Source organism: Mirounga angustirostris, unplaced genomic scaffold (genome assembly GCF_029215605.1).
Source record: "Mirounga angustirostris isolate CCGP_5_RB_7025 unplaced genomic scaffold, mMirAng1.0.hap1 SCAF_12, whole genome shotgun sequence".
NCBI lineage: Eukaryota > Metazoa > Chordata > Mammalia > Carnivora > Phocidae > Mirounga > Mirounga angustirostris.
The window spans coordinates 11,422,384-11,446,983 of NW_026991720.1; the positions used below are offsets into that span (position 1 = coordinate 11,422,384).

Below are 24,600 nucleotides of genomic sequence, written 5' to 3' on the forward strand. Positions count from 1 at the left end.
AGGAGCCTCGCGGAGGCGACTCGTGGGCGTAGAGCCCCGCCCTGTGCTCCCTGCCCGCCCCGCCCCAATAGCCCCAATAGCCCCAATAGCCCCGCGCCCCGCCCCGCCGGCCTCTGGGCCTCCCGCCGCGCTCCGCCCTCCGGACTGCCGCCGAGCCGCGTCTACGGGGCGCCCCAGGCCTCCGCTGCGCCCGCCAGCTCCCTCTCCAGACCGCGCGCCGCGCCGCGCCCTGCCCCACGCGCCCCCTCCAACCAGGCACCGGCCCACCCCAACTGCGCCCGGCCCAACCCCCCGCCCAGCCCCTGGACCGCCCGCTGCGCCACTGCAAAAATCCACACGCCCCGAGCCAGTGCTGAACATCCGACTACTGACCGTGAGTTTGCCCATCCGAGAGCACTGCGGTTGGGGCGGGGACCGAGCACCTGGGCACGCTGGCGCGCCCCGAGGTGCCAGAAGCATGCCCAAGAACGTGCCCTCAGTCGGCGTGGTTCTCTTATTAGGTCCAGGGTTTCGTTTCGTTTAGCCAGTCTGGTGCTACTTGGTGTTTGTCTCCAAACACGTTTCTTTGCCTCTTTGGACTTGTGAGTCAGGAATTTGATGGGTGTGTGCACGGATGTGTGCGTGTCTACGCGCGTGGGCACCTACTTCTAGGGAGTGGAAGTCAGAGTTCGGAGGAACTGTTACTCATCTCCTGGGTTTTTTGGTCTGTCTTCCCGTTCAACTATAGAGGTCCAGATCAGTAAAAGACTTCTTTCAAAGGTAGTTACCATGATCTTGACCTCAGGCGTCCTGACCTCTTTCGCTGCTTTTTCCCACTGCTACACCAGAAAGCTGAGATCACCCACATGCCCCATGATGCTCCATGTGGGTGTTGGTTCTCTTTTATGAATTCACTTTCCAGGGAGCATTGCTGAGAAACAAGTGGTTAGATGGGAAGAGAAGTTAGGGGGTGGAAAGGAGCTGGCCTTGTACAGGAAATACCGGGCAGGCTCAGGGATGCCAAGCCTGCTAGAGAGGTTTGTGGAGAATGTAGCAGGAAAAAAGTCTGGAAAACGGCAGAGAGTCCAGACCCTGGAGGCACTCAGCTTTTACCTTATGGGGAGTGGATGCAACTGAAGGGTTTTTATTACGAAGAGAAGTGGGTGGGATGGCCTGAGGAAGATTGTGGGTGAGAATCCATCCTGGGACTAAAGCCAGATCCGTTTAGTGTAGATGTGACTACAGACTGAGGGCACTGATGTTTGAGAGACCCCAGCGACAGACGATGAACAAAGTGAGGTAGGTGGCTGGCTGTGTATGGAAACAGGAGAGAGGAAGAAAGGAGGCAAAGGTAGAGGTGAGCTTTGGTGTCTTAGCTTCTTCCCCAAAGTAAAGCCTGCTCCAAGAACTTGAGGCAGGTAGTGTGTTTGGGAAGTGAGCCCAGAATGCCCGGTTGAGGACTTGGGGAGGGAGAGACCAGGAAGAAGGGAAAGGCAGTGAAGGGCACATGGCTGAGCTGTCTACCACCGTAGGCAGCTGGAGCTCAGTTCCTCCTGTGAGGAACTCCAGAACGCACGTGAGGTCCGCCACCGTGGCATGTGTCCCTGACGCTCCCCACTTCCCCGGGTGTTGGCTCTCTGCCACTTCAGGGCTGCCCTGTGCACCTGCCAAGTGAGCGGGCATCCGAGCGTTCCGGAAATTCCTCCATGGCGGCTGCTGAAGTCAGAGGTGGGCTGAGGGGAGTGGACAGGGGACGCAGGGCATGGCCCTTGTCACTTGGGGAAGCTAGAAAGGTCAGCATAGGAGCAGACCCTCGTGTTTCCTCAGAGCTCACTGTGTACTCACAACAGGGTGTTTTCTATGCATTCTCTTAATCTTCAAAAACAGTCCTCCAAGGGGTGTATTATTCTCTTTTTATAAATGGGGAAACTGAGGCTTAAGTCCTTTATCCAAGAGGAGCTGCTTTAAGGGAATAATGAGCTCAATTTTAGGCACACTGAATTGTAAAAGACCTCTGGAAACCACAGATTGCTACCCATAGGTTAGGGCAGGTGTATCAACTCATTCTGTCAAAACTATCCCCAAAAATGCAGTTTCTGAAGGGCCGCCTGACCTTTTCGGCGACAGAGATGCAGTCCAATACTAAGCCAACTCCTGCACACCGGCTCTCACCTCGTGCCAGGCCCTGCAGGACCCAGCCCCTCCCTCGGCCGCTCAGGTCCTGCTCCGACCCAGCTGGTACTCTCCAGCCTCCCTGCCCGGTGCTTCTTTGGGCCGGGTGTGCTCTTCCCCTGCAGCACTTCAGAGCTCAGTTGCAACGTCAGTTCCAGCTTCACGGTCACGTCCGTATCTAGGCCTTTCCTGTCATGCAACCTAAATTCTCCAGTTGCTTGATAACACATCGCTAGTTTACTTTCATGACAGTTATTAACTGCTGCATTTCATTTATTTGTCTACCTATTATTGTCCTTTCCCTTCTGAAACATCAGACTCATGAAAATGGGGCCCTTGTCTGCTGTGTTCCTTGCTGCACCCCCGGTGGTTGGCACACAGTGGGGAACCCAGTAAATGGTTTTTGTTCGCATGCATTTAGTTGGTGTGTTTTCACTCGGTCCTTCATCAGTTCTGACCAAGCTGAGTCTTTGATTTTCTCTGCAGCAGCTAGTTGAACCATGGCGACAACTCCCGCCCGTGCTTTCGAAGCCCTCATGCATGGAGTGACCAGCTGGAATGTCCCCAAAGGCCCCATCCCATGTGAACTGCTTCTTACTGGAGAGGCCTCCTTCCCAGTGATGGTGAATGACAAGGGCCAGGTCCTCATTGCTGCCTCCTCCTATGGCCGAGGCCACCTGGTGGTGGTGTCCCATGAGGGCTACCTGCTGAATGCTGGCTTGGCTCCATTTCTTCGTAACGCGGTGGGTTGGCTCTGTCCCTCACCTGGGGCTCCCACTGGAGTGCACCCATCCCTGACGTCACTAGTAAGTATCCTGCAGGGCTGTGGGGTTCAGGCACAAGTTCAGCCAGAAGTGGGGGCCCCCGTGGGGGTTTACTGCATCGATGCCTACAATGATATGATGACTGCAGAGCTGATCCAGTTTGTGAAATGTGGAGGCGGCTTGCTCATCGGGGGCCAAGCCTGGCATTGGGCCAGTCAGCATGGTCCTGACAACATGCTGTCCAGGTTCCCCGGGAACCAGGTGACAAGTGTGGCTGGAGTGTACTTCACCGACATCTATGGGGACACAGGCCGGTTCAAGGTCTCTAAGAAGATACCCAAGATCCCGCTCCACGTCAGGTGAGTGGTATTTCCCAACAGGGAGTCCGACACGTGTTAACAGTAGATCGAGCTCCCTCTTCGATGAGCTTCCCTTTTTTTTTTTTAAAGATTTCATTTATTTGAGAGAGAGAGCGAGCACGAGCCAGGGAGAGGGGCAAAGGGAGAGGGAGAAGTAGGCTCCCCACAGAGCAGGGAGCCCGACGTGGGCTTGATCCTAGGACCCCGAGATCATGACCAGAGCCGAAGGCAGATGCTTAACCAACTGAGCGACCCAGTCGCCCCCCCCCCCTTTTTTTTAAGTAGGTTCCATACCTAGCGTGGAGCCCAACACAGGGCTTAAACTCACAACCCTGAGATCAAGACCTGAACTGAGATCAAGAGTCAGACACTCAGGGGCACCTGGGTGGCTCAGTCAGTTGAGTGTCCAGCTCTTGGTTTCAGCTCAGGCTGTAATCTCAGGGTTGTGGGATCAAGCCCGGTGTCGGAATCTGCGCTCAGCGTGGAGCCTGCTTGGTTCTCTCAATCATATGCTCAACTAACTGAGCCACCCAGGCGCCCCTGAGCTTCCATTTCAATACACGTGATTCTCCACTCTATTTTGGAACTACCACAAACCAAAGACAGGATAATTAAAATGCACCAAGACCCAAAGGGGGCTGGGTTCTGACTGCTACTCTGTCCTGTGGCCAAATAGAAAAGCTTATCTTATTCACTTCTCTGTCTCCCGTGTCTAGTGCCTGGGTTGGTGAGAGTGTGTATGGGTGTCTCTCAAACAGATGAAAGAACATTGATTTATTCGTGTGAGCACTACCGTGTGCCAGGCCCCATTCAGCAGTCCAAGCCCAGCTACCTGCTCTATTATATTCCAGTGCAGAATTAAGCAACTGAGGGAACCTATAAATAGAAACTCTAGCAGGCGTTGATAAGAATTAACAGGAAAGGAAAGCAAGATAAGTGGACAGAGTAACAGGGAAGGGAGTGGAGGGTATTTAGGGTCATCAGGGAAGGCTTATCAGTCAGGACTAACTGGTGTTTCGACAGAGAGACTTAATACGAGGAACTGACTAAGCAGGTGATGCAAGAGCTGAAAACCTGTATGAGAGACCACACGGTAACTGAGGGCTTAGCAACAGCTCAACCGACAGAGGGAGGTGGTAATGTCCCTGGAGCCCAGGGGTGAGTCACAGGGTGGACGCTGGTGCCATGCTAGGACTGTCTAGCAGGAGATGGGACCCCAGATGGAAGGCCTGTCTGTGGGACCTGGGGTCTCAGAGGAGACACAGTGATTGTCAGAAACACAGCCTGAAGAGCGAGACAGAGACCCCGGCTCCTTCTCTCAGCCTGCCTGCCTTCCGGCTTCTACCCATAGGATGGGACACAATGTCTGTTTCCCTCACCATGATATTAGCAGTCATTAATCATCATTGCCTAGCCCTAGATCTGTTAATTCATTAGTGGTTATAAAATGGTAGGTTTAAAAGTTTTAGCAGTTCTTTCATTTAGCATTTGGAATACTCCTATAAAAATGAACCTCCCTTCCTCCACTATTTGCTTGCCCTGTGGTTCAGTCTGTGTAGGGAAGGCAGGATAAATGCGGGATTCTCCCTCTCCTCCCCTTTTTAACCAGTTTTCGAAGCACTGGTTCGAGGGGATACCTAGAATCTTCCAGAGGTCTCCATTGTGAACTCATGGATTGAAATACTCACATAATAAACGTGTTTCATGTATTATCTTTATCAGTGCTACTGATGAAGTAGCTTTGTTGGTCATCTGATGTTTGGCCATCGTGAGCCTATTCACAAAACGTCTCCTGACCTCCTGAAATTTTTGACCCAACCTTAGTGGACTTCCTTGTTTCGGTCTCACGTTACACGTTCCTGCCGCAGACCCAAGATCAGCCATTTCTCCAAGGAGCCTGCCCTTCTTAGAGTGTTAAATGGTGTTTAGGAGCCAGAGTCTGTTGAGGGGCTCACTGCTCCTGGGTTGATCATTGTTTCCAGGCCTTTTGAGTGGGCAGAGCTAAGAAGTAAGTATTTTTAAAGATAAACACATCAAGAGTTCGTACTGAGGCTTCAAATTCAACTTCTGGGCTACAGGGTTTTATTTCATTTCAGCAACCGTGCATCTGTCTCCTTTTTTCCCATGACGAAAAAGCCTAGCGCTGAAAGAAAGCAACTTAATGACTCATTGGCTTTATGCCACAACACACACGTAACAGTTGCAAAATAACAGTACTACTGCAGAGTTAAAGATTATGTCCAGTTCCTTCCATCCTTATGATATATTTTATGAGGTACACAAAGTCAAATTACCATCCTTTAACGACACTTAGACTAGCCCTTCTCTTTGTGGTTACACCACTGAGTGGATACACATGTAGATTCATTTGGATATTTTACTTTTGCTTTGGGGAGTTGCTTTTGTGAATTAATAATTATTTTATAATTATGTAACATAGCTATGTGTATCTAAAGTAAAATCTTAAGAAGCCAGTATTGGGCGCCTGGGTGGCTCAGTTGGTTAAGCGACTGCCTTCAGCTCAGGTCATGATCCCAGGGTCCTGGGATCGAGTCCCACATCAGGCTCCCTGCTCTGCAGGAAGCCTGCTTCTCCCTCTCCCTCTCCCCCTGCTTGGGTTCCCTCTCTCGCTGTGTCTCTCTCTGTCAAAAAAATAAATAAAATCTTTAAAAAAAAAAAAAAAGAAGCCAGTATTCTATCCCCTGTTCCCTTTATATAATTTTCTTCTCTCCCTTTTAAAAAAAAAATATCTTTACTCCACTGTTGGTTTATATATGAACGCATACATACACACTTGAAAAAGATAATAGTATACTACACATACTTTCTCCACCTTGCTTTTTTACTTAACATTACTTTCTGGGGGCGCCTGGGTGGCTCAGTCAGTTGAGCATCTGCCTTCGGCTCAGGTCATGATCCCGGGTTCCTCGGATGGAGCCCTGTGTCAGGCTTCCTGCTCAGCAGGGAGTCTGCTTCTCCCTCTCCTTCTTCCCCTTCCCCCAGCTCGTGCTCTCTCTCTCGCTCTCGCTCTCGCTCTCGCTCTCACTCTCTCACTCTGCTCTCTCCCCCTCTCAAATAAATAAATAAAATCTTTAAAAAAAACACATAATTTTCTGGATATGGCTCCATAATAGCCTATAGATATGCACTACATATTTTATTACACTGAAATGTATAGATGCAATGTAGTTTATCCAGTTAATTTTTAATGACAGACATTCGAGTTTTTAATATTTAAATTTTTTTCCAGTATTCTTACTATTACATCTATACTACAATAAATGCCTATGTGCATATGTCTTCATATTTTTGCCATATCACTGGAAATGGAATTGGTGAGTCAAAGGAGAACTGCAAATGTAATTTCTGCTAAACATTACCAAATTCCCCAGAACTGGGTTCCCCATGAACCCAACTCAAAGACTGACACAGTGTACAGGAAGTTTACTAGGAGGGATTCTCCAAATCAGTACCTATGGGGGAAGGGAAGATGGAAGGGTTGGACAGCAGAAATTGGGCCATGAGGCAGATATTTAGTAGCAAATATTTTTAATGGTATTTTCACTATTAAGTAAAACACTGGGAAAACTCTAAGTGTCTAATAAATGGAACACTGCTTAAATTATTATGGTATATCTTATTCTTCAGGTCCTTAAAGACTTACTACTTAAAGGAATGAGAAAATACTCATAATACAATAGACAGAATTAAGATATAAAGCTACATTCAAATGATGCCAAATTTGTTAAAACATGTACATATATAAGTAGAAAAAACACTAGAAGGAAATAAAGTATTAATAGTGTATCTCTAGGGATAGGTGATTATTCTTTTCATCTTTAAACATTTCTGTAATCTCCAAATTTTCTGTAATTATAACCTGAAAAAACTTTTTTATATTACTTTTCTGCCTTTTTTTAATAAAATCTTAAACAATAGAAAAAAATGTCCTCAAATTACACCCTGATGTCTTTCTTTAACCTCACATCTTCTATTGTTTTATTAATTTGGCAACAAAATGGATAAAGAAGCAAATTTCCTTAACATATCAATTTTCCTTCCCTCTTTCTAGTACCTGTCCATTCTTTCATTCATCTAAAATGTATTTTGGGGCTTCTGACTGGCTCCAACTCTTGATTCCAACTCAGGTCATGATCTCAGTCATGAGATCAAGCCCCACAACAGACTCTTGCTGGATGTGGAGCCTGCTTAAGATTCTCTCTCCCCCCTCCCCCGGCCCCTCCCGCCATGCACGCACACTCTCTCTCTCTCTCAAAATAAATAAAAATTAAATAGATGATAGATAGATAGATAGATAGATAGATAGATAGATAGATAGATAGGTAGATAGATAGATAGATAGATAGATAGATAGATAGATAGATAGATAGATAGATAGATAGATAAAATGTATTAAGTGCCTGTTAAGTTCCAGACACTATTTTGGGCACTGGGCTTACAGTGGTGTTTAACTATAGTTAATATAGTTTATTATAGTAGTGTTTAGTCTATACTTGAATGACCAACAGAATTGCTGGGAATGTTCAGGTAATGTATGAAAATAACTCTTCCACGTTATCGGCATTCCTTATTTGTAAAACTTTCACTGAAATAACAATATGACATTGAAGTATCTGAGTATGTTTAGTTTCTCATTATGTCCCCAACAAAATCTTGACCTTCTGTAGCCTTTCTGTAACTTCCATCACATCCATCATTTTTGCTAGTTGTGATTGTGTACTGCTATTCTGTATTTGTTTAAAACCATTTTTCTATTTTTTAAAAATAATCTTTTTAATGAGAGTTTTTACTTACAGTAGATGTGCCATATTTTGTTTAACTGTGTCCTTTTGTTGAGTACTTAGGCATTTTCTAGTTTGGGTATTTCAGGACGAGCTGTAGCTGATACATCAACCACACACATCTTAAAGTATTTTAGAAATCCCCCCAAATTCAAAGACCGTAAGTGTAACATTAGGTTTCTTGTCTTATAAAATTTCAAGAGATTTGCAAATCCAGTTATTCAAAAAAATAACATTGGCAGTTTGATGGCAAATTTGTTTTTAAACCCTGGTTTTCAAATTTCTCTTCCTACTCTGGATCTTCCCTCAGCTCTTGAAAAGCCCATTCATTCTCCTTACTCAGCTTCAGCTCAAACCCCCTCCTCAGACGAGTCCTCTCTGATGGCCCTGTTGAATCTAGGACTGACCTGCCAGTGTCACTGTTCCCCATTTATGGCCCAAACATCAGTGATCACAATCTGTACATCATATCCCACCTGTGCACTTGCTAGTGCCCGCCCAGCCCGCAGAACATAAAGCTGCATGAATGCCTTGATCTTGCCTGTCCTGTTTGCTGCCTTATTCTCAGTGCCCGCTGTGTGAAACACGGAAGGGAGCAAGAGATATTTGCACACCATATAAACTAATGAATACATAAGTGAGTACACATCCAAAACCATAAAAAAGAAAGGGTGGTCTAGTAGACCAGTGTTAACCCCACAGTTAACTTCACGTTAAGGAATGTTCCGCCAGGGGAGCTTAGCCAAAAACTGAACGGAAGCTGGCAGACCAGGTCAGCTCTAAAGTCTAAGAAGGCCCTATTACTTTAAGCCCAGGCCCTCAGCTCAGATTCCTTCCTCCATCACCTGGCATCCCCTTAGGGGTTTTTAGGGAAGTTTTCTGCCAGCAAATGGTCAAATGCTACTGGAGTGACCCAGCAGGTTTGCTAACTTCAAATTCCTGCTGGAGACATGAAATACTCTGTCTGCCAAGGGGAGGGGCATTCTCTAAAAACCAACAGAAGATACCCTCCGTGTCCTGTCCCCAAGGGCAAGAACTGACTGCACACCTATGCTTAAAAAGCTGAGGAGGACACGGCACTTGCTTTAATATGCAAAGTCAGATCCAAAGGTACGCACTGCTTTTATACCAAGACACAGAAGAGTATAGTGAAAACAGTATTCCTCGAACAACAGCTCAATACGTTTACACGTGGTGTAACCTATAAAGTCTAGAATATATTAGGAACTGCTCACATAAAAGTAAACATACGCTAGCAGCTTATGCATCTCTTGAAGATTTCATGTTCAGTCATGTGATCCTCACCACAATCCTGAAGAGTTTCCAGGTAAAGATTGTGTGAAATGAGGCTAGATCCTGGAGTTGCCCTCTCCACCAATCTGACCACATGAATGAAAAATGCTAAGTAATGAGCTGAACGTGGGGGTTTCGAGGCTGACAGGTGACTGATGTGTGGCAGGTATGTGGCATCGCCTGACCCCGCCCCCACCCCAGATGCAAGAAAGAAGCGGAAACCACAAATCCAAGAACTAGCATTAATGCCTTCTCATGTTCTCGAAGACTGAACACATTGGGTGAGATTAAACACAAGTACAAAAGCAGCAAAGCTGCTTCAGGATTTGGTGGAGGCAGAAAAGGATGCTGGAGCTGCTGTCCTCCCTGCACGGCGGTGGGTGGAACCCCTCGGGTGTGTTCCCCCCCCCTGTGGGTGGAGTAGGCCTAGCCTCAGCGCCCCAGACAGTGGAGGGACTAGCCCCCAGCAAGGACAGCAGTAGGCTCAGGTGACCCTTGCCCTTCTGTTCGTGCTACAAACCTCTGGTGACAAGAAAGTGGAAAGCAGAAATATATCAACTTCCATATTATCTGGGAAGATGGGTAGATGTGGGGTGTGTGTACAAACAAACAGGTCCTGGGTACGTTAGAAAGCATAGAAGGAGAGAACTATTGCAGAACATGGAAAAGATCTGCCGACGCTAATCAGGAAGAAATCCATTTAATAACTCTGTAAAAACACTAGCAAGTTTAAAAGGGAAGTATAAGAGAGACAGAAATTTAGTATGGAAAGACAACAGAATTAGTCATGCCTGGAAGAAACACATGACCCAGTGAACAGAAGCAGATTCCTTGAGAATGGTTCAAGCCATGAAAGTTCTATTTAGACCTTTCTAAAAATATATGTTAAATAAAACAAGCAACAGAGTAAGATGAAAAGGAGGATTTCAGAGCAAAGAAAACAAATTAAGAACCAAACACCTCAGGAAAAATAAGCCAGTTAGGCACCACGAGGAATAGGATAGGCGAGGCCAGGCAGGGTATGATGAAGGGGACAGTGGCTCACTTTGCACTGAGCCTTCTTGTCTTTGCTGTCATGACTGGGAGGACTCTTTAAGCTGCATTCAGAAAGGCCTTTCCCTGTATCTCCTGCCTGCTCAGGTGTGATGAGGGAGCAGAAGGCAAGCTGAGGACAAAGCACAAGCTGACTACCCACTCCCAGGTGGCATCTGTGTGACATTCCTCAGGCCCTCCTGCCTGCCCCAAAACTAAGGAAAGGGAAAAACAAATGGTTAACTAATAGAGATCTCAGTCCAACAGGACTGAGTGCCCCTCAGTTTACAAATGTCTTAGTGATTTACAAGAAAAAAAGCATTCTTATCAATAGCCTAACTTCCAGAAGGAAACTCCCAGCTGTCTTAATGTTAATCCTTTACTAGAAGGATTTTTTTTTTTTTACTTTGCTTTTTTTTTTACCTTTACTAGAACCTTGACAATGGCAAGGCCTCCAGTATCTCGTAGGTCCTCTTGAGCTTATGACATTTCTTTTGAAAACCTCCTTTTTCTCTTACCTCCCCCAACTCCAAGTATATAATCAATTGCTTCTCACAGCTCCAGTGCAGCTCTTTCTACCCACGGGTCCTTTCCCCGTGCCTTAATAAAACCACCTTTTTGCACCAAAGACGTCTCAAGAATTCTTTCTTGGTCATGGGCTTTGAAGCCTGACATCTCTCCTACATCAGTCTGGTGTCTTTCCTGCACCCCAGCACCTCTCAACTTCCCTTCTTCCTCAGTGCCTCCTGCACTGTCAGCTCTGAAGAGACACGTGTTTCCTTTTTCACAGATGCTGTACTGTTTGCACCTTCATATCTATCTATCTATTTATCTATCTATTTTAAAGATTTATTTATTTATGTGAGAGAGAGGAAGGGGGGGGCAGAGGGAAAGAATCCCAAGCAGCCCAGTGTGGGACTCTCCTGATCCCAGGACCTTGAGATCATGACCTGAGCTGAAACCAAGAGCCAGACACACAACTGACTGAGCCACCCATGCACCCCAACCTCACATCTATCTAAAGCCTCCTTTGCACAACCTATATGTGTTGCTTGCCATATACCCACTTGTGGGCTTAACCCAAAGACTCAATAACTGAAGGAGAGTTTCCGCTGTGTGGACAACTTTGGCTTTAGAGGCAAACCGCAAGTGGGCTTAATCCAAAGACTCAGAGTTTCTGCTGTGTGGACAACTTTGGCTTTAGAGGCAAACCACCCTGGATTGGCTTCCCGTTCCCACCAGTTATTAGCTGAGAACCATGGAGCAAGCTGCCTAACTTTTCTAAGCCTCATTTGTAAAGCAAGAATAATATATCTCAGGTTTATCATAACTATTAAGAGAGATAATCCATGTGTAAATGCCTAGCGTATATTACGCCTCATTAAGTAGTAGCTACTTTAATTATTTGTCAGACTTCAATGTAAATAGATAGTATACAAGATTTTAAATATTGGTAAAAAGATGTCTGAGATCATTAATATTGCCCTTAAAAGATTGTCAGTCTGTTGAGAATTACTTGGTGTCCCATCTACTATGATCTACTATGCTTGCCCTTCCTTACTTCCTTCATTTTTCTTTTGAGAAACATCCCATCTTTTTACAAAAAATATTTCTAAAGGAATTCAAGCTTACTGTGAAAACATACAGACAACAGAGAAATATATAGAGGAGAATGGCAGGTTGTCTTCCATCCCACACCGCCATCCCTATTCTCATGCCTCTGGACTCCGAGAAGCTTGATACAGATCATCTAATTTGCTCTTCTGTGCATGTGTGTGAGCTGAAAATTGGTGTTTTATTTAACGTATCCTGTTTGAGAAAGTCTGCTTTTTCTGTATATTTATGCCACAAATTAGTGGAATATGGCATTCTAGGCTCTCTGTTGTCCTCAGAGTCTGGGAGAATATTGCCCCATTGTCCTCTGATTCTAATCAAGTGTGTTTTCATTCTGCTCGAATCATCTCTATCCTCTTTTTTTTTTTTTAATGTAACTGATCCACTGGATGCTGAGAGAGCCATAACCATCCCAAACTCGATTATGAGTTCATCAAATTTTAATTTGCTTTGTAGCAGTTTTTGCTTTCAGTGCTTTGTTCTTAGGGCCCTAAAAACCGATGAAAATTATATCTTTGGTGAAGTGTAATAACTTTTACCCATGAAAAATATTCATCTTTGTGTATTTTAATTCTTTCCTCTTTGAATTCAGTTGCATCTCATATTAATACTGGCACTTCTGGTTTCTTTGTGCTGTGTTTTTCAGATACAGCTTTGTTGATATATAGATTTCCGCACTTTCAGTCCTTCTGTGTATCAGCTTCAAGTCTGTCTTTTACAAGCAGCTTATACCAAGATGTTCTTAGCTCAATCCAAGAGCCTCTGTCTTTTGATATAGAAATTTAACCCATTCATATATAGTGATAGCTTCAGTGTATTTCTTGCTCTTGTCTTCTTTCTTACTTTGTTTTTATGCTTTCTTTGTTTCTTTCTGCATTCTTTCTTAAGTTTTCTCTATTCCTTAAATTCCCCAACACATTTGTAGATTATACATTTTATCTCTAGTTTTCCAGCAGTTACCTTAACATTTTAAATTTAATTTTTAATTTTTAATTACCCGAGAAATTACATTCGTACATTCTCCTGATTTGAAAAAAAAAAAATACCAATGAGGCTAAAGCTCTTTTGACCATCTCTTTCAATACCAACCCTGTCTCTCTATTCCACAATCCAAAAGTTTATTGTGGCTTAACCCTAACTTTTTTGACATTTACATTGACATATATTAACTTTGTTTTATTTTTGTCTTACATAAACTGCAACACCAAGTTCTACTATTAGAATTTTTTTTGCTCAGCAGAATGTTCTGGACACCTGTCCACGTTAATTCGCATGCATCTATCTGTTGTTTTTAACTGATAAACAGCAAGCCATGGTATGATTGATGCCAATTTTTTATTTGCTCCTCCTTTATGCTGAAGAGAAATTAAGGAGAAACTGTACAAGAGGTACTTTTTTCAATAATGTTTTGCTACTTGAATAAACTATTTTTTAACAACATTTGATTTTTATTATGAGAAATAAAGTTTTATAAAGCTAATTAAAATTGTGAAGACACTGAAGACATTTTGAGAAATATTCTTTAGATTCTGCTTCTATGTCTGGTTTTATGTTTTCCACTCGTTTTTGGTTTTGTTTTTGATGGTTCATTGCACAAAATTTGGCTTTTTAGGGCACAGTATCTTGGAATCTGATTTTGAAATTTTTTCCATTAAGCATTTTCCAATATTATCTAATAATTATTTTAATTACCATATGGTATGCCATCTATAGTTAACTGTAACTTATTTAATCTGTCATTGTTTGACATTTAGAGTATCTACAAATTGGTAAAAAAAATCTTGATGGGCACCTGGGTGACTCAGTTGGTTAAGCATCTGCCTTTGGCTCAGGTCATGATCCCAGGGCCCTGGGATCAAGTCCTGCATCGGGCTGCCTGCTCTGCAGGGAGTCTGCTTCTCCCTCTCCTTCTGCTGCTCCCCCTGCTTGTGCTCTCTCCCCCTCTCTCTCTCTCTCATAAATAAGTAAAATCTTTTTAAAAAATCTTGAAATACAAACTTTTTCTGAATTTATTACACTTAGACCATTTCTTAATAAAAGTGGTAAATCTCATCAGATTTAAGTGAGAATTTTGAAAGAGTGTGTGTTTGCATGTATCTTTAAGTGCAGTATTAAACAATTTACTTATGTTTCTAGCTCAGAGCTAGCAATTTGATGTTTTCACAGCTTTTTTTTTTTTTTTTTTTGGCAAAAAATTAGCTCTGAGAAATGTAGAAGTAGGACTACTTTCTCTAGGAATGGACTGTTTTTTCCTAACTTGTTTATATGTGTAATTACTTTTTTTTTCTTTTTTTTTTTTTAAGATTTTATTTATTTATTTGACAGAGCTAGATACAGCGGAAGAGAGAGCACAAGCAGGGGAAGCAGGAGAGGGAGAAGGAGACTCCCCGCTGAGCAGGGAGCCTGATATGGGGCTCGATCCCAGGACCCTGGGATCGTGACCTGAGCTGAAGGGAGACGCCCAACGATTGAGCCACCCAGGCGCCCCCCATCTTTTCTTTAGATGTATTAATAATCCGGTCAGTCTCCTGTTGATCTGGTTGCTGTGGACATTATGCCTTCTCCTGGAGGTGACTTTACCTACCCTTATTCTCTGGTTCACCCTTCAATCATCCAAAGATATTTATGAGCACTTCAGTGTGCAAGAAATGGTATATACTGTGGAGGGACATTTTAGTGAAAGGGACACATCACTATCATGTAAACTGATGAAAAAATTAAGTTATTTTGGTTAGTGATAATGCTGTGAAAACTTTTGATTGGAGAATCAGGATGGAGAAGGGTGTTGGGCTGTAGGCAGAGTGGACGGGAAATGTCTCTCCGAGGAGATGCAGTCTGAACTGAGCCCTGCATGCTAAGAAGGAGCCGGTCTGTTGATTTTTTTTTTTTTAAAGATTTTATTTATTTGACAGAGAGAGACACAGCGAGAGAGGGAACACAAGCAGGGGGAGCGGGAGAGGGAGAAGCAGGCTTCCCGCCGAGCAGGGAGCCCGATGTGGGGCTCGATCCCAGCACCCTGGGATCATGACCTGAGCCGAAGGCAGACGCTTAACAACTGAGCCACCCAGGCGCCCCTATATGTGTAATTACTTAAAAAGACATGAAAGTCAAGCCAGAATATCCACCACTCAGTTGACTAGCATGGGAAGAATTCCTGGAAGGGTTTACTTGGAGAATGTGGGCTTTAAGATGTGCCGCTACCATACTCCTCAGTATCTCATCAAGTCTGTGACCACGTCGGTTATAAGAAGCACCATTATCTTGTGTGTCACGAAGTAAGGGCAAACACTGCCAATTAGACAAGGTTGTGCCATCAGTTAGTTGTTAAAAGGTGGAAAACTCTGCCTTAGACTCAAAGAAGTAAATGGCATCGCATCCTCCAATCCTAGCCGTTATTAGTGAGAACGAGAGGGCCGTGAACGAGGTCGTCCGTGCACCCCCACACAGACCTCCCCATCCAGTGAGCTTGTTTCAGTGCTTCTTTGACTTGACCGTAGCCCCTCTGTCCCCCTGTCACTTCGCAGGTGTGGGGATGATCTCAGGCAGGATCAGCAGCAGCTCCTGGAAGGGATCTCAGAGCTGGACATCAAGACGGGAGGAGTGCCCTCGCAGCTGCTGGTGCACGGGGCCCTCGCCTTCCCTCTGGGGTTAGACGCCTCGCTCGGCTGCTTCCTGGCAGCTGCCCGCTACGGCCGGGGCCGGGTGGTCCTGGCTGCCCATGAGGCCATCCTCTGTGCACCCAAACTGGGGCCCTTTTTGCTCAATGCTGTGCGCTGGCTGGCCAGAGGCCAGACGGGCAAATTGGGGGTGAACACACATCTAAAAAACCTGTGTGCCCTCCTGTCAGAGCGTGGCCTGGAGTGCAGTCTGCAGCCCCATCTGACGCATGACTTGCGTGTCTACTGCTGTGTGGCTTACAGTGACCAGGAGGCTAAGCAGCTGCAGGAGTTTGTGGCCGAGGGTGGGGGCTTGCTGATCGGGGGCCAGGCCTGGTGGTGGGCCTCCCAGAACCCAGGCCGCTCTGCTTTGGCTGGTTTCCCCGGTAACGTTATCCTCAACGGCTTAGGCCTCAGCATCCTAGCTCAGACCCTCGACGCAGGCTGTTTCCCTGTCCCTACCCCCGAGATGCGGAGCTACCACTTCCGCAAGGCGCTGTCCGATTTCCAGGCTGCACTGAGCCGTGGGGCTGGGAACTTGGAAAAGCACTGGCTGGCAAAGCTGGGAGCCGATGGCGCAGCCTTCCTGCAGATCCCTGCAGAGGGGGTCCCGGCTTACATATCCTTGCACCGACTCCTGAGTAAGACGCTGCGTCTGTCAGGCCTCCCAGCTGTGAGCCGGGAGCACCCTGTGCCTGGTGACTCCTTTGAGGCTACACTGCTCTGCCTGGCCACGGGGCTGGCACACTCTGGGACTGACTGCTCCCAGCTGGGGCAGGAGCTTGGAACCTGGACCTGCAGCTCAGGACACCCCATCACGGTGGAGATCGATGGGAGCAACCCAGGTACAGAGTGAGGGGTGTGGCCAGAGCATCAGAACCCGGGGGAAGGTGGGGTTCCCGGGCTCACAGGACACTGCGGGTACTGAAGCTCAGGTGGGCCAGCTTCATTGTCTGTCGTGTCCTTTTGGGAAGACGGGGTTGGGGTTCTGCTGAGGGTTTTGGAGGGATGCATGCCGGAAGCATGGATGCGTTGAGGGAGGCGGGGCAGGGGCTGTGCCTCCAGGAGGGGCTGTGGGGCTCCAGGTGCGGCAGAGGCAGGTGAGTGAAGAACTCAGCCTTTCCTATGGCTTTTGTCAGGCCACTGTGATGCCTGGGTGAGCACCGGGCTCTACCTCCCAGGTGGACAGAGTGCAGAAGTCTTACTGTCTGAAGCCGCGGCCTCTGCCGGCCTGAAGGTAAGGCCAGAACCCCCACTGCCGACACCCCAAACCACAGAGCCACCTCCTTTTCCTCAGCTCTCAGCAGTGCTACCAGGAAGCCAGGAAGGGACTATTCTGCCCATTTCACAGATTTCACAGATGAAGCAGCTCAATTTCAGGGAGCCTAAGGGAGGGACTGAATGCCAGAGCTAAATTCAGGTACTTGAACCTAAGCCCCTGGATTTCCACGTGGGGTGATTTTACCCCTTCCCCCCACGGGGATATGAGGGGGGCCAGGAGCACCTGTCACATCCTCAGGACTTCACCCGCTTGGCCAATAGCACACAGCCTTTCTGCGTTGTACATCATTACCTGGACACCTGAAGGGTGTGCTTCATCTGACCACAAAAATAGGCCCTAGAGGCAGAATTAAAATTGTCCTGCCTTAGCTCTGAGGGTCACTTGCTGTTACAGGGTGTCTTCTGTGTCAGCCTCCTTTCTGGAGCTCGCTTACATGAAACCTAAGAAAAGCAACCCCAGGACTCCGGACAAAACAGCCCTCAACCCACCTGACCAGGAAGGGGAGCCCTTGACAACAGGGGAAGTGAGAATCAGTCCTCCCCACTCAGGCCAGATCCCGCTGCCTCTAGATGGGTGGTCTCCTGTCTGTGTACAAAGGGTCACCAGTATCCCCTCTGGCTCATCCTGGCTTTGGAATCACCACACTGGTGTAGGTCCTGCCACAAGAGCCCGGACTCCACCTGGTACAGAGGCTCCGCGGGGCCCTAGTCAGTATCAGCCTCAGGATTATCCCGCCTGGTCTGTCTGGTGACAATCCATTGTAAAGCTGTTTAAATCCCTGGAAGAATGGTTCCACATACCTTTCAGTCCCAATGACTTTTGGGATACTAAAATGTCATAGGTTTCCATGCATAGCTCATCGAAGGAGGAAGCTGGTGTTTTTCTAGTACCTGCCATTCACCCATCACACACACAGCACCCCCCCCACACACACACACCATAGGGACCTAGTTCCTCCTACATATGGTGGAATCACCTCCCCAGGTACAGATTGGCTGCCACACTGATAACTTGGCCAAGGCCAGCAAGCTGTCTCGAGCCCCTGTGGTGACTCATCAGTGCTGTATGGACAGGACCATACTACCCATCTCCTGCCTCTGGGGTGGCCTTCTCTATGTCATCGTGCCAAAGGGCAGCAAACTGGGCCCCATATCTGTCACCATCAAGAGGGCTGTGCCTGCCCCGTATTACAAGCTGGGTGAGTGGACTGAATGCTGAGGGAAGAGGGGGTGCTGGGGATGCCACCATAGTTATGGGCCAGTTGCTAAGGAAGGGTAGGGTAGGGAATGGCGGACAGAAGGGGGGAAGAACTGTTCAAGATGTAAGCAGAGGTGGGAGCTATGGAATACCATGTCCATTGAGACGTCCGGCAGAACCAAGAGGCCAGTCCTTCACTTCATAGCATGTAGACCCACATGTTAATAGTTCATTATTTTGGTGTCCTCCTCCTGGAGTTCAAGGTAAGTTGGGGAAGTGGGTGACAGGCCCACAATATTTATTCCCAGGTAAGACATCTCTGGAGGACTGGAAGAACTGTATCCAGGAGAGCCCGGCTACCTGGGGAGAGCTGGCAACAGACAATATCATCTTGACGGTGCCGACTGCAAACCTGCGAGCCCTGGAGGACCCCGAGCCGGTGCTCTGCCTCTGGGATGAGATGATGCATGCGATAGCCCAGCTGGCAGCCCGGCCTTTCCCTTTCTGCTGTCCCGAGAGGATTGTTGCTGATGTGCAGATCTCAGCTGGTGCGTGCTCCTAGTCAGTGGATGCCATTTTTTCATTCTTTTGTCTTTTTTAATGCCCCATATGTGAAAGGCATAATCTCACCAGTAAAGGAAAAAAGACATAACAGACGCAGACCTTGATGGGGGTGCAGAGATGTTCCCATATGAAAAGGTGAATCATTTACATCTACGAGGTGAGATTTCACAGGATGGTAAAACAATCTCAGGAAAAAAATGCTACTAGGAGTTCACAGCAATGAGCCATCTCTTCATTGTTTCAAGGAGAAACAGCAATGTTCCTTCAAACAGAAGTCAGAGTTGGCAATGGAAGGAGAGTAAGGAAAGAAGTTTATGTTAAGTATTGACTGGTTTACATGAAAGAAAAATAAGGAAATGTGGTTCTGACATAGAGAACATTCCTTTGGACCTCAGTTTTCTTCTCTTTAAAAAAGGAGAAGATTATCTCTGCTAAAGAGCATAAATGTATACAACGGTGGCTTACATGGCAGAACTGACATACCTGTAGCCTCAGGGATCTCAAATCCAGACACAGGACATAGTGTCACAGACTCACATGATAGGAAACTCACACAAAATGAAGCACTGAACCATAGTAAGAATGGCTATGTAAAGTATATTCATCTTGTTCAGGGCCAGAGCGGGGAGGAAGGCATAACCCTGGCATGAAAGGCTGGGAAGGGGGCTGGAGACTGTTCCATTTCTGACCAAGCAGAGCAAGCCATCTACTTTCTAATCAGCATGGAGATTCTGGCATTACTGGGGGCAGCCAGGATGGTGAGGAAAAGTTACCCAGCGGAGAGGCATGAAGGGAAATGGTTTGGGTGCCCCCCACCTCCGCCATGCCTCATCTCTTCCTTCTGCATTCCCAGGCTGGATGCACTCAGGATACCCCATCATGTGCCACCTGGAGTCGGTGGAAGAGCTCATCAATGAGGCAGGCATGAGGAGCACGGGTCTGTGGGGACCCATCCATGAGCTGGGTCACAACCAGCAGCAACAAGAGTGGGAGTTCCCACCACACACCACTGAGGCTACCTGCAACCTCTGGTCTGTCTATGTGCATGAAACAGTCCTGGGCATCCCCAGGGCTAAGGCCCACCCTGCTCTGAGCCCTCCAGAACGAAAGCAGAGAATCATAACGCACCTGGGAAAGGGAGCGCCCCTGCATGACTGGAATGTGTGGACAGCTCTGGAAACATACCTACAGGTACAGAGCAGAAAGGCAGGGAGGTGAGGGCGAGCAGACCCCTCCATCATGTAGCATCCTTGGACCCCCTTCGTACCCCCTCCAGCCTGGGCATGGGGGACCTGACTGCATAGTGGGACTTCTCTAAGACTGAGGAAATAACACCTGCCCCAGGCCCCTTGTATTTTGTGATGTTAAGTAAGAGGAAATGAAAAGTACTCTGGAAACCAAGTAGAGAAACTACAGCTTACTGTTCTACTGGTCATGAGCAGAAGTTCTGAGTTAGTCATTCCTGAGGTTGGAGCCCAGCACTTCCACTCACTGGTTTTGACTATGGTCTCCTAATAAGTGCTCCAGAAGTGGGTGTTGTTTTGTTGTGCTTTGTTTCTCTTCACCTTAGTTTTGTGGATCAAGTGAGTGTTGCATCCCTTCGTCCCTTCGTCCCTTCGTGATAACAGTGGTGTGTCTCCAGGACAACTGCATTACAAGAGGCTTTTTAGGAGATAACTGTTGTCAAGGTTCTCTGACTCCAGTCATCCCACTTGAACCTGAAATGTTCTTAGAATGAATAAATGAATAACCAACCAACCCAATGGGAGAATGCCAAAGTCCTGAAGCAGGTGGGCTTCCTGTGAAATATGCACAAAGCCCTGTCGTCTCCCCCAAACTGCTCTGAACATTAACATTTCCGAACTGTCAAAGCTGATCCCCAGATGTCATCTGTCCTTAGGTTTTACACCCCAGAGTCAGAATTCTCCTCCACAAAAGGGCGAGTTGTCTGGGACACCCCAGGATCCCTGCTCATTCTAGACCTCTATTATCTTAGCTGACAAGGGCCTCCTGGCTGTGGCTTTCAGGTGGACTGCCCCTCTGTGAACATGAGTCACTCTCTTTTTGAGCCCCTTGTGATATGCCTGCTTCTTCCTGTTTTGCCCCAAGGGAGTGCTCCACAGAGCAAAATAGTAGCCTTGAAAATAGTTACAGATCTGAAATGGCTGTATAAAAACAGGGATTTTATTATGTCTGCAAAGTGTTGGAAGTTCCCAGCCTTTAGGGTCCCAAAGGCCAAACATGTGAGATATAAGGGTTTCCCATCTCAGTCAGGCTCAGACCCGTCTGATGCCTAGGAAAACATTTAGTATCTGGGAATATAATTTTTTTAAATTAGAGATAATTATAATAACTCATTTGTTGAATATTTATGCCTTTTCAGGTATTAGCTTCCCTGTGAAGTCCCCTACTAAATAGAAGGGTTATAGGTTTTGTGGCCAAGAGGTGGAGTGAGCCAACGGGATTATATTTATGTGCAAGGGTAGGGTAGGGACACAGAGGCAAATCATGGGAGGGAAGCTCATGAATGATCAAGGGGAAGGAATCACTATAACTGAAATACACTTTGAACGTGCAAGTTGCAGGTACTTCCACAAACTGGTTCCTCATCCTGTCCCTTCTCTCTCTTCTCAGCTCCAGGAGGCCTTTGGGTGGGAGCCATTCACCCAGCTCTTTGCTGAGTACCAAACGCTTTCTGGCATCCCCAAAGACAAGGATGGCAAGATGAATCTGTGGGCAAAGAAGTTCTCTGAAAAGGTGCAGAAGAATCTGGCTCCATTCTTTGAGGCCTGGGGCTGGCCTGTCCAGAAGGAAGTGGCGAACAGCCTGGCCTGTTTGCCTGAGTGGCAGGAAAACCCCATGCGGGTGTACATGCATCCTCAGAAGTAAACGATGGCAGCAAGGTGGTGGGGGAGAGGCAGTTAAGTCATAAGACAAAATGATACCAACGTTCTCAGGAAAATGCCTTTGTTACTGTTCCCCTGTTTATACTGTTGCTCTAACTGACTTGTTTCACCATCCTAATCCTCCAGCAGAGGATCTTACATCTGCTCTTTAAGGTCCTGCAGGCTCTCGGCTCCTACTTTTGACCAACAGTTTTTTGTTTTTTGGGTTTTTTTTAAGATTTTATTTATTTAAGAGAGAGAGAGAGCACAAGAGAGCGAGCATGAGCAGGGGGAAGGGCAGAGGGAGAGAGAGAGAAGCAGACTCCCCGCTGAGCAGGGAGTCAGATCATAACCTGAGCCAAAGGTAGATGCTTAACCGACTGAGCCACCCAGGTGCCCCTTGATCAACAGTTCTAAAGACTATGGGTTACCATAATAATCTGATATCACTCCCTCACCCCTGCTAGCCCTGAACATGGCTGATAATTTCTTATGCTTTGGGAAGTTTTCTAATAGCAAGAGAGACAGGCTGGTATAGAGAGCCCTGAACTTGATTTGGTACTATGGAAAATCTCTTAAAAAGTCTCTGTCTATGTTTCTGTATTCTCATCCATGACATGGGGATAAAAGTCTGGTGTTTGATAATGGTAAACATGTTCGTCCACTGCAATATGCGTACACATGCAAGGGTATTCTTTAGCTTTTGCCAGGGCCCATGGTGGTCTGTCTGGACAACCTGAAAACTGAATCCCACTTCAGAGTTGGCCACCTTGAGGTGGGCATGCAGTCTCTGTGTAAGAGTGTTTAATGCATTATCAGTGTTGTTCCAGACATGATATCACTGATGGTTACTGAGATCCTAGCCTGTCTTATGTCCCTTCTCCCACCTCTGGAAGGATTCTTGGGTATGACCTAACCCAAAGAACTGTGTAAACTCAAAAGAGACAGTATAAAGAATACCTGGGTGGCTCAGTCAGTTAAGTGTCTAGCTCTTGATTTCAGCTCAGGTTGTGATCTCAGGGTCGTGAGATCAAGCCCTGCGTTGGGCTCCACGCTCAGCAGGGAGTCTGCTTCTCCCTCTCCCTCTGCTCCTCCCCCTGCTCACTCGCCCTTTCTCTCCCTCTAAAATAAATAAAACCTTAAAAAAGAGAGAGATGGTATAAACTCAAACTGGATGTCACAAAGCCACTTAGTCTTCTTGGTTAGTTCCATCTTCTAGTACTTTTGTTTCAACCAAAAGTAAATGTCACGGTAGCAAAGCCTGCCAAGTCCACCAGCCTGTTTGTTCTTGGCACAGAATAGGCAACTGACCCCTCTGGTCACCACAGAGTCAAGGCGATGTCTGATGTTAACAGCAGCCATGATGAGAAGTCTGCCTGCACAACAGGTTTCACTTGGGACCAGGATTACTCTGGGCGCAACAGCCCAAATTAACCCCCAACGCAGCCTCCCTGAGCTTTCACGCAATCCATTCCAACCCATCCCAACTCTTTGGCTAGGTGCAGTTCTCATTAGAGCTCCATCTCCAGGATTAATGATGGGGTGTGGCCATTTTTCTCTAGCTGGCTTTTATTTTTTTATTTATTATTATTTTTTTAATCACAATAATAGATTTATTGAGCAATTGTGTACCAGGTACTATGCTAAGCCCAGTACAAACATTAACTCATTTAAATCTCCCATTATTTTTTTTTTAATTTTATTATGTTATGTTAGTCACCATATAATACCTCATTAGTTTTTGATGTAGTGATCCACGATCCATTGTTTTCATCTAACACCCAGTGCTCCATAAATTACGTGCACTCCTTAATACCCATCACCAGGCTAACCAATCCCCCCTCCCCCCTTCCTCTCTAAAACCCTGTTTGTTTCTCAGGTCCGTAGTCTCTCATGGTTCATCTCTCCCTCCAATTCCCCCCGCCCATTTTTCCCTTCCTTCTCCTAATGTCCTCCATGTTATTCCTTATGTTCCACAAATAATAAAACCATATGATAATTGACTTTCTCTGCTTGACTTATTTCATTTAGCATAATCTCCTCCAGTCCCATCCATGTTGATGTAAAAGTTGGGTATTCATCTTTTCTGATGGCTGAGTAATATTCCATTGTATAAATGGACCACATCTTCTTTATCCATTCATCTGTTGACGGGCATCTCGGCTCTTTCCACAGTTTGGCTATTGGGGACATTGCTGCTATGAACATTGGGGTGTATATGGCCCTTCTTTTCATTACATCTGTGTCTTTGGGGTAAATACCCGGGAGTGCAATTGCTGGGTCATACAGTGGCTCTATTTTTAAATTTTTGAGGAACCTCCACACTGTTTTCCAAAGTGGCTGTACCAACTTGCATTCCCACCAACAGTGTAAGAGGGTTCCCCTTTCTCCACAACCTCTCCAACATTTGTTGTTTCTTTCCTTGTCCATTTTGGCCATTCTAACTGGTGTAAGGTGGTATCTCAGTGTGCTTTTGATTTGGATTTCCCTGATGGCTAATGATGATGAACATTTTTTCATGTGTCTGTTAGCCATTTGTATGTCTTCTTCAGAGAAGTGTCTGTTCATCTCTTCTGCCCACTTTTTGACTTGATTATTTGGGGTTTTTTTGTTTTTAAATCTTTTTTTTTAATTAATTAATTTATTTATTTGAGAGAGAGAGAGAGAGAGAAACAGCATGAGAGGGGATAGGGTCAGAGGGAGAAGCAGGCTCCCCGCTGAGCCGGGAGCCCGATGTGGGACTCGATCCCAGGACTCCGGGATCATGACCTGAGCCGAAGGCAGTCGCTTAACCAACTGAGCCACCCAGGCGCCCCTGATTATTTGTTTTTTAGGTGTTGAGTTTGAGAAGTTCTTTATAGAGCTTGGATAACAGCCCTTTATCTGTAGTGTCATTTGCAAATATCTTCTCCCATTCTGTGGGTTGCCTCTTTGTTTTGTTGACTGTTTCCTTTGCTGTGCAGAAGCTTTTTATCTTGATGAAGTCCCAAAAGTTCATTTT

General features: G+C 46.3%; 1 protein-coding gene and 1 long non-coding RNA gene across 6 annotated transcripts in view; one reads left to right on the top strand and one right to left on the bottom strand.

Moving 5' to 3' along the window:
• Positions 1–24,600, bottom strand: part of LOC135362231 (uncharacterized) — a 248,167-nt gene that overhangs the window by 58,327 nt on the left and 165,240 nt on the right. The window lies entirely within an intron of this gene.
• On the top strand, positions 60–23,602 carry TCAF2 (TRPM8 channel associated factor 2). 3 transcript variants are annotated; one of them, XR_010406709.1, is made up of 9 exons: positions 60–373; positions 2,638–3,274; positions 15,540–16,516; positions 16,811–16,908; positions 17,938–18,151; positions 18,459–18,698; positions 19,568–19,905; positions 20,285–20,504; positions 21,349–21,485. XR_010406709.1 is itself a non-coding variant. In XM_064575818.1 (8 exons), the coding sequence occupies exons 2-8, from the start codon at positions 2,652–2,654 to the stop codon at positions 21,601–21,603; spliced, it is 2,745 nt and encodes a 914-aa protein (XP_064431888.1). In that variant the 5' UTR covers positions 73–373; positions 2,641–2,651; the 3' UTR covers positions 21,604–23,602. The 3 variants fall into 3 exon arrangements, 2 of the variants coding, with proteins under 2 accessions (XP_064431888.1, XP_045720076.1); XM_064575818.1 differs by lacking the exon at positions 20,285–20,504 and having other exon boundaries at positions 73–373; positions 2,641–3,274; positions 21,349–23,602; XM_045864120.3 differs by lacking the exon at positions 20,285–20,504 and having other exon boundaries at positions 74–373; positions 21,349–23,602.